Below are 8,971 nucleotides of genomic sequence, written 5' to 3'. Positions count from 1 at the left end.
TCGCCAGCGTCACGAGAAGATCCACTTCCAGGGCGAAGGAGAGGTGGGAGGTTGCGGAGGGAGAGGGCGCGGCGACACCGGAAGTAGTTGGCTCTCACGTCCGGTCTTCGGTCGCAGCGACTTGTCTCGGGGCCTAGCGACAACATGGCGGACTTGTCTCTGGACGAGCTGATCCGGAAACGCGGCGTCAATGTGAACACGAAGGGGAGGTGAGCCGTGGAAGGAGCCTGGCGGGCGGAGAGGCCCCCCTTCCCCGCGTGGGGTCCCTTCCCCCCGCGTCGCTGCCCGGAGGCGGGATCCGTGCTCTGCTCCGGCAGGATCCGGCTGGGGATGTGCACTCGGTGCTCCGATTGGCGCGCTCTCCTGTCAGTCATCGCCCAGTGGAGCGTTCGGTTCTGCTTGGCCGTTCTCGGCAGTGAGGTGTCCGAGGCCGAGTGTGTGTGTTTCGCCCCATAGACGTGGGTCTGCGTGGAGAGGGGGCAGCACCCTCCTTCTGAAGGTCTCTCGGCGCCTTCATTGTACTGGTTCTGGCGCTTTGTCCCTAAGGGCGACCCAAAACATTGTGTGCCTTCCAAGTGGGGCATCTTGTGTGCTGAGATGGGGCAGTATTTGTTTCGGGGTGACAAACTGTGCACTATGGCATACAACCAGTAACTGATTGTAGAGACTTTGGGGGTAGCTTTGTGCATTGGGCCGGCCCTGCTTCATCACCTTGTGCATCATACAAAATTAATGGCCTTTGCTTTTCATACTGCCAATGTTTCTGTTCCTGAACTCTCCTCTTTTTTTGCTACTTTTACACTTCCTTTGACATGCAAGGCGATCTACAGCCTCCATAAACAATTGTTCTATTGTAAGATTGAGCCGTTTCTGAAGAGGATGGTCTGTTGTGCCTTCAGTTGAATTCACTACTGGATAATGCAAGTTAAATCCACGAAATAGAGGGAATGCTTTAGCAGGGGAAATGTTGCTTAAGTAATATCGCAGAGAAATATGTCTCACTAGAGAGCATTTAGATAAATAACTTAACATCTTTGCTTATCTGCAGTGAAGAGGTCACATCTTTACAATGTTGCTGCCAAAGGCCACCATTAGATTTTTAGCTAGCTCTGCTAAGGCTAAAAAAAAAAAAAAGATCTCAAATCAGGCGTCCACACTCCCAAGGGAACAGGCGCCACTCACCTTTCATTCTGATTCTTAGACAGTGTCCACCAGTTTGAGTGAAATGTGTTAAACAGAGAAGCAAAAAACCAGCCAACATGTTCTTTGAAATATAGTTAAGAATTAATTCTGATTTGCCCCTTTCCCCTCCTATAAAAACATGTTTTCCATTTAATATCAGGATGTTCTATTGTAATTGAAACGTTGCTTGGTAAGCTGACTAGATCTCTTAAATTCCATGTTTTAACCCATTTCAATCCATTTTAACAATATCCCAAAATTTTGGTATAGTACATGCATTCTTCACAAACACAGATCTATGATTGAAATATGAATTTCAAATTTTGAAAGCTATGAGGGGCAAGCAATTCTATCTCTGTTAAATATTAATTGTTTTCCAAAGGAATGTATGTATATTGGATTATCCTTGTCAGTCAACTTGTATAATAACACTAGATTCCATTGTTGGCCTTTTCGCAGGTATAAGTGTCTTCTCTTTTCTTTCACCAGCTCCAGCATTCTCTTGCAGTTCAGATTTTAAAATCTCTGAACCTTCAATTTGGCCTCTTCTGTCACTTGGTGGAACTGTTATGTTAGATCATAGAATCGTAGAACTATGAAGTTGGAAGGGACCTCAAGGGTCATCTTGTCCAACCCCCTGCAATGCAGGAATCTCAGGTAGATCATAAATTACAGGTCGCCATCCAACCTCTGCTTAAAAACCTCCAAGGAAGGAGAGTCCACCATCTCTCATGGGAGTCTGTTCCACTGTTGAATATCTCTTACTGTCAGAAAGTTCTTCCTGATGTTTAGTCTGAATCCATGTTTACTCGGAATGTGAATCCATTGGTTTGGGTGCTAGCCTCCAGAACAGGAGAAAATTGCTCCAGCCTTTAAATATTGGAAGATGGCTATCATATCTCCTCTCAGTCCCCTCTTTACCAGGCTAAACATACTCAATACCCTCAATCATTCCTCATAAGGCTTGGTTTCTGGACCCTTTATCATCTTGGTCACCCTCCTCTGCACACATTGCAGCTTAACTTCTTAAAATGCAACAGTTTGTTTGTTTTTAACACATGACATTTCTGTTCCAGGCTGAACACAAGGCCATTATTTGGTGGTAGACCTCGAATTGGAGTTCAACAAACTTTTCTAAGCAGATCAGCACCAAGTGTTGGTTTCCAGAGGACATTTGATGCACGACAGAAGATTGGCCTTACTGACGCCCGACACAAAATTGGCGTGAAAGATGCCCGGGAGAAACTGCTTCAGAAAGATGCCAGGTTTAAAATCCAAGGAAAAGTGCAAGACGCCCGGGAAATGCTGAATTCCCGAAAGCAGCAAGTGACCAAAGTTGTTGATGCCAGAGAGAAGATCAGTCTGAAAAGAAGCACTCCTAGTGCAGCCATTGTGAAAGCTGCTGTGGAAACGGTGGCCCCTGCCATGAAGATCACAAAAACAATTCAGGTAGGTTATAGTCAATATCTCTGCAGTCTATTGTTGTCTCTCCAGCACTATCCTATGTGTTGGCAGCTCCTGGAGCACTAGTTGCATGTATTTCAAGGGAAACAGTTGGGGAAAGCATTAATGTGGCATTATATCGCATGTGTAATACAGAAAACGAAATCCATGAATCTGAGTTCTGAAAGTCTGCTTTGTTTCATAATCTGATAATTAAAAGTAGAGATCTGAGTTCTTCCTTTAAGCTTTGAGTATGCCATCATGATGAAACAAGGGATTTCACTGAAATCTTTAGGTGTTAATGATGTGTCTTTCTCTCCCCATCACAGCAGAAGGCTGCAACTCCATTGCACACTCATCCTGCATGCATGAAGGTCAACATTGTGAACAATCACACAAACAAACAGGTGTGTGCCATTCAGTAACAGAGTGGAGTTGTCAATTGTTGTAAAATCTAGTAATCTTTGAATATGTGTTTAATATTTATTTCATTTATTTCACTTTCTTCCAGTGAAACACCCTGAAGTGATTTTATGTTTGATTTTGGAGACTGGCATTATAAATTAATTTAAAAGTTTTACTTGCCTTATGTAATATGTTCACAGCCTACAGGCTGAGAGTGTTATCTGCATCCATTTCATTCATGCAACTCACAGTTTCCCATATGTGTAGTATCTTGCAGTGACAATTCACAAAGTAGATTTGTGGTGCCTTTGGCTCTTACCCCTACATTCTTGTACTCGCTTACTGCAATACTTTCAGTACTTAGGCAATATCATTTTTAACTTCTGACCTCTATGTCTACCTATTTTGATGTTATTGGACAATCTTGTATTATCACAGTACACTTGCACAGGAAAGAAATCCTGTTTGCTCTGTCTGCCGTTGGCTAATCCTTCATGTTACAAAATTGATGGGCAGATTAATGCTTGGCATTAGTGCTGAGAGGGATTGAAGAGACTCTGGGCCAAACTGAAATTTATGGCAAATGTGTGCCTGCATGTAATGTACTTTAAAAAAATGCTAATTGCCACTAATTGGGAATGATGCAGTAATAGATTGTGTTGGGTGGGCTATATAGCCCATCCCACACTGTGATCTTGAGGAAATTCCCACTTTTCAAGCTGCTGTTTACATCAGGAGCAAGGTCCCACTGACTCCTGTGGGAACTTTCTGCACAATGCAAATTGTAGCAGGGAAGAAAAGGTTACATTCCCCCTCATGCCACAATCCTGATCCTCACCCACATCTGCACATGGATATTTGCATTTTAGAAATTGTGCACGTTAAATGCTCAGGTGCATTTAATATCATGTTTAGATTGAGTCTTCAAATTTGAGTTGAATTGAACAGCCTGAGGTTCCTGTATTGCAGGGGGTTGGACTAGATGACCCTGATGATGCCTTCTAACTTTACAGTTCTATGAATGCTACTTAAAAGTCCTTTTTATTTTCATGTCCTGGTATTAAGATGCAGCAAATCAGAGTGGCTACATACATGTATTTGCTGAGGCATATATTCAGAAAAACCTATTAGTAAACATGTATAGAACTGTTTAAGTGCATTAGTCTAGACTCTTTAGAATACCTGTATTACATCAGCAACCAGAAACATCAAATCAACCACTTGCATTTAGATGTGTGGTTTTTTTGTTTCTTTTTAGTCTCCGTATGATGTAGAAGATGATGAAGAAACTGTATCTCCCCTTCCTAATAAGCAAATGAAGATCACTACCACAAACAGCTTTCTGCACAGTGCGGTAAGAGTCTGTCTCGTTAGCTTCTCCACTCCCTCTACTTCCCAGTGGACATGTACTTTGGGTTTTTTGCATGTGCTCTGCGCTTGCATTGGCTGGACTTAATGGTTCCAGGTTTATGGTATTCTTGCATTCTTTTACCCAAAAACGGGGCAGCAGATTGCTGGCCCATGGGCCAAATGTGGCTTTTAACAGATTGCCATCCAGCCCATGCCCCATAAAGTGAGCGTTGTGGAGGAATAGATCTCTGTTTCCATCCCAGCAGTCTACTCTGTTTCTGTGCAAGGTGCAGAGAAAGAAAAGAGATGGGAAGTTAGGGAGAAAAAGGGTTTCTTTCTCCACTGCCAATAGGTGGCCCATGTCCACTTTCCCCCATGGGAATGGGGCTCTGTAGAGCTCCAACAGCCCCCGAGCGGCTGCTTTCACCTGTACCAAACAGAGTGGCAATAGCCTGCACTACTGGCAAAAACTTGCTCGTTCTCCTGCTCTTGAGTCTGCAGTTAGTCTGTTCTCTTTGCTCAGGCAAACCAGTAACTGAAACTGTGTTGCGTCATTTGACTTTTTCTAATCAGAAAGACTCATTCATACTAATCATTTTCAAAGCATTTCATGGCAGAGAGTTCTGTAGGCTAAATGCATTGCCTGTCTTACATAGGGACTTTATTTTATGAAAGAAAGATAAAGAATATTTTATTTACACTATCTGTAGTCGGGCTGATCATGTTCCCTTACTCTTGTCCTAAGCTAAACCTCCAAAACAGACATTGGAACTGTGTCACTGGGATTAATAGGATTATTCTGGTGGAAACAAAACCTGGATTGCAGCCTAAATTTGATATTCTGGATAATCTTTGTCCATTTAGGTATTTGGTGTTTTTTTTAAAAAAAAACACCTTTGAAATGGACAACTAAAATTGTTTGCATCAATCCAGAATGAATTTATGCTGTGATGTTAAGGGGTATGGTATTCTGATTTTCTTTATGAGTAAAGTACCAAATAAAGATGATACTTTCAGCACATTATCTCACATTTTCCCAAGATTGTAGTAACTACCTTAAAACTCTGGGTGGTTTCTGTCATTTTTAGACCCTAGGGACCTAGTTTTTGAAATATTCTTCCAAAGTTCTTTAGCTTATGTCCACTTACTTGAAGTAAAATCCATTGAATGCAGTGAGACTTCTTTCCAGATAAACATGCATAAATACTCTGTTAGTTTATCCTTCTCGTCTTAAACTCTTCTTGCATACGTTATGATTTTACTATATCACAATTTCTCTTCTTTTCCAGACAACTAATAAAAGCTTCGTTAAGGGTCTCAGTACAGATCCTTATTTTCCCAAACTAACAACCTAATTAGTTTAACTTGATTGATCAAAAGTAGTTGTGCAAGGATAAGGTGGGATGGGGGGAGTTTTCCTAACTTGTAAAATAGTTAAAAGTTAATAATGGAATGTACTGTCTTTACACAAAATGTGAAATCTGTTTTCAATACTTGATAATTCAAGCATTTCTAACCCGCAACAATTAACCAGTGTGCACAAATACTAAAAGGAATTTTTGAATGCATTAGCTGACTTCAGGGACTGAACAGTCTTCTCTATGTCACGTTGGCTTTATTTCTAAGGTTAAATCTTTATGGAATGGGAAATCTTGCTGGGTAGCTGATGCTTAGAGGAGGAGAAATTAGTTCTGCTTCTTGCACTTGCAGTATTCAGGGATTTGTGTTCTCCATTTACGTAGGCTGGACTCAGTGGCAACAAGTTCTCTCTGTCAAAGACAGTCCCCCTCACGAAAGTTGTGCAGAATGATGCCTATACGGCCCCCACAGCTCCACCGTCCCCCATCCGGACAAAGGCCCTGACAAACATGTCCCGAACCTTGGTGACCAAGGAAGAACCCCCCAAAGAGCCACCACCAGTTGAGGTGAGTCAAGGACACAAATATCTTTTTGTGGCCGCTACAGCTTCCTATTCTGGATTTTCATAACAAGAAGAAGAACAAACCCTGTTCAATTGCAGCTGAATGGGGGAAAATTATTTCCTTCTTCCAGAGAAAACGGTGGAATTGGACATGGTAACTTGAAGAACTGGTAGAATCTGAAACCCATTTGCTTCTCATGCTTGCTGTGCAGACATTTGTCATATATAATTTCTTGTTGAAATATTCTCAGAGATTAACAGAATCTACCAAAAACAGTAGAAATTAAATTTTGAAGGCTGGATTTTGCTGAATCTTACCCTTGTTTCCCCCCCACTTTCTCAAAGCCCTGTTTACTTTGATCTATCTCCCCGGCCCCCAATCCCAGACTATATGCACGTGACACATTTGTCTGTTTCTTGGCAGCCGGCCTTCAGTCCATTAGAAGGCACTAAAATGACTGTGAATAATCTGCACCCTCGAGTCACTGAAGAGGATATTGTTGTGAGTACTGTATATTGTTGAAATCAGGGGTTTGCTTGTGTCTTGTATCCGTTTTCTACCCAATGTTTATAAAGTAAAATGGAATGTGTGCTTTCTTGGGAGAGCCTGGAGAATCTTAGGTGGTAGCATTAAGGAGCTCGGTAGATGTCTGCAAAAGCTCCAAGACGTCTAAATATCTTCAGAAAAATTAATTGACTTGAGAGCAATCTAACGACTTTGAGGAGAGCCACCCCTGTGTGTTCCAGAATTACTCTCCTGAATGAAGTCCTGGCAGGCTCCATTGTGTTCTTCACACAGTAGGAAAGTTTCCAAAGTTTGTGAAATCCAGAACAGTTTGCAGGCAGCGCTCTGACGCCAGGTTTACTGTCACATTCCCTCCGACTTTTGGTGTGTGGGAAATGATCCCAGTGTAGCTTTAGATAAACTGGATGTTCTGTTGCTCTACATCAGGCATGTCCAACTCCCAAGAGACTGCGATCCCAGTATTAAAAAACTGGCAGTGACCTACCCATTGTCATTGGAGGGAGGAGGAGCGTGTGTGGGGTGGGAGGATTGCCCACAGTTGTTGAGCTTTCCCCCTGTAACTTTCGGTACACAATAAGGATCCCGCAATCTGCCAAGGATCTACCAGTCTACTGGTTGGACATCCTTGCTCTACATGTAGTTTTCTGAGGATATATGGGACGTTAGGAATGCAAAGACTTCTTCGTGTAATGCATGAGAAACTTTAGGCATTCACTCTCACAAGATGTGATTATTAGATCATGCGGCTTTTAAAAAGGAGCAGACATAGTTGTGGAACGTGGCTCTAATTGTGGATAGCTACATCGAACCTCAATTTATACTATCTGTTGGGTAATAAAGTACCTTCATACTCTGATTCCGAGTTTATTACCTAAAACATGGGTTTTGGGGTGGGGGTGAGGGTGCGGCCTCTGGCCCGCAGACTTAACTAGGTCCACTCAGCCTCCCAATTTGGTCTGCTCTGCTGTTCTTCCCCGGCCACAACCATATGTCACTCAGCTGATATCATACAAACAAAGCACCCGCTGCAAAGGAATAATCAGGAGCCTGGGAGTGTGCTCCCAATGTTCCTTTGCAAGTGCTGTTTGTGTTCAACACTGTTCAGATTGGGTGCTGCATGCAAGCCACACTGCTTTCACCAGCGTCAGAGCCACCTGACAAATGACATCAGATGACTGACAAGAGAAAAGCCTGGGTTATTGGTCAATTGTAGCAGATGGAGGGTCAGCCACAATTTGAACTGGTCCTGTGGCCAAAAAGTGGTTTCCCATCCCTGACCTAAATATATTTATCTGACTGTTGTTGGAAACAGAAGGCTGGACTAAGTGTTCCTCTGTGTGCTCCAGCAAGGCAACCTCTATGTTCTTAATCTGTGAGTGTTCAAATATCAGAGTTGGCAGCTGTGGCCTTGACTTCCACACTAAATTCCACACTAACAAGAAATGCTTACAATCACTGATGCAGTAGCAAAGATGAGTTAAATAAAACTATACTGTACTTTGCTCTTTCCTCAGGAGTTGTTCTGTGTATGTGGTGCCCTAAAGCGAGCCCGTTTAGTGCACCCCGGAATGGCTGAGGTGGTGTTTGTGAAAAAAGAAGATGCCATTACTGCATATAAGAAATACAACAACAGATGCTTGGATGGTGAGTGTGAGCCTCGTGTAGAACGCAGAAACATTTTACTTCCCTGAAGATCTCAGATGGTACTTCTTCTGTGTGTAAGAAGTCAGGAAATTATTAATTAATCGTTAATGACTGCCATGAGGGGCTGAGCAGTTCTTAGACTATTATTGTATCAGGTGTTTAGAAGACACAAAATTTGCTCATATTGGAGTGAGAGTGATATTGCAGGCACATAGATGATAACTTGCCCCTACACCAACTGGATATACAGTGATACCAAGTTTGTGAGAATTAATGCTCTTGAGAGACTGCAGAAACTTTGCTATTTCAGAGTTTGGATAAGTAGTTAGGGTATTGACATGAGGAGGGATATTGGTTCATTTTGTCCTTGTTTTTATTTATTTTGTGTTTTTATCTTGTATTTTTATGCTGTGACTGCCCTGAGTTCTGCAGATGCAGGGCAGTATAGAAATTTAATTAATAATAATAATGTATCTCAGAATAGAGAAGCTTAGACTCAA

General features: G+C 42.3%; 1 protein-coding gene across 2 annotated transcripts in view; it reads left to right on the top strand.

Annotated features, from left to right (window-relative positions):
- The window catches only part of POLDIP3 (DNA polymerase delta interacting protein 3), an 11,702-nt gene continuing 2,731 nt past the window's right edge, over nt 1–8,971 (top strand). The window contains exons 1-7 of one of the 2 annotated variants that reach the window (XM_083462658.1): nt 1–209; nt 2,259–2,631; nt 2,955–3,032; nt 4,289–4,384; nt 6,123–6,305; nt 6,726–6,803; nt 8,342–8,471. In XM_083462658.1, the coding sequence (XP_083318784.1) occupies nt 145–209; nt 2,259–2,631; nt 2,955–3,032; nt 4,289–4,384; nt 6,123–6,305; nt 6,726–6,803; nt 8,342–8,471 (1,003 nt within the window). In that variant the 5' untranslated portion in view covers nt 1–144. The remainder of the gene's footprint in view (nt 210–2,258; nt 2,632–2,954; nt 3,033–4,288; nt 4,385–6,122; nt 6,306–6,725; nt 6,804–8,341; nt 8,472–8,971) is intronic. The other variant, XM_083462659.1, reaches the window with a different exon arrangement.

Source organism: Podarcis liolepis, assembly GCF_965112155.1.
Source record: "Podarcis liolepis genome assembly, chromosome: 10".
NCBI lineage: Eukaryota > Metazoa > Chordata > Lepidosauria > Squamata > Lacertidae > Podarcis > Podarcis liolepis.
Note: the sequence above shows the minus strand (reverse complement) of the source record. Positions and strands in the feature narration are given on the sequence as shown.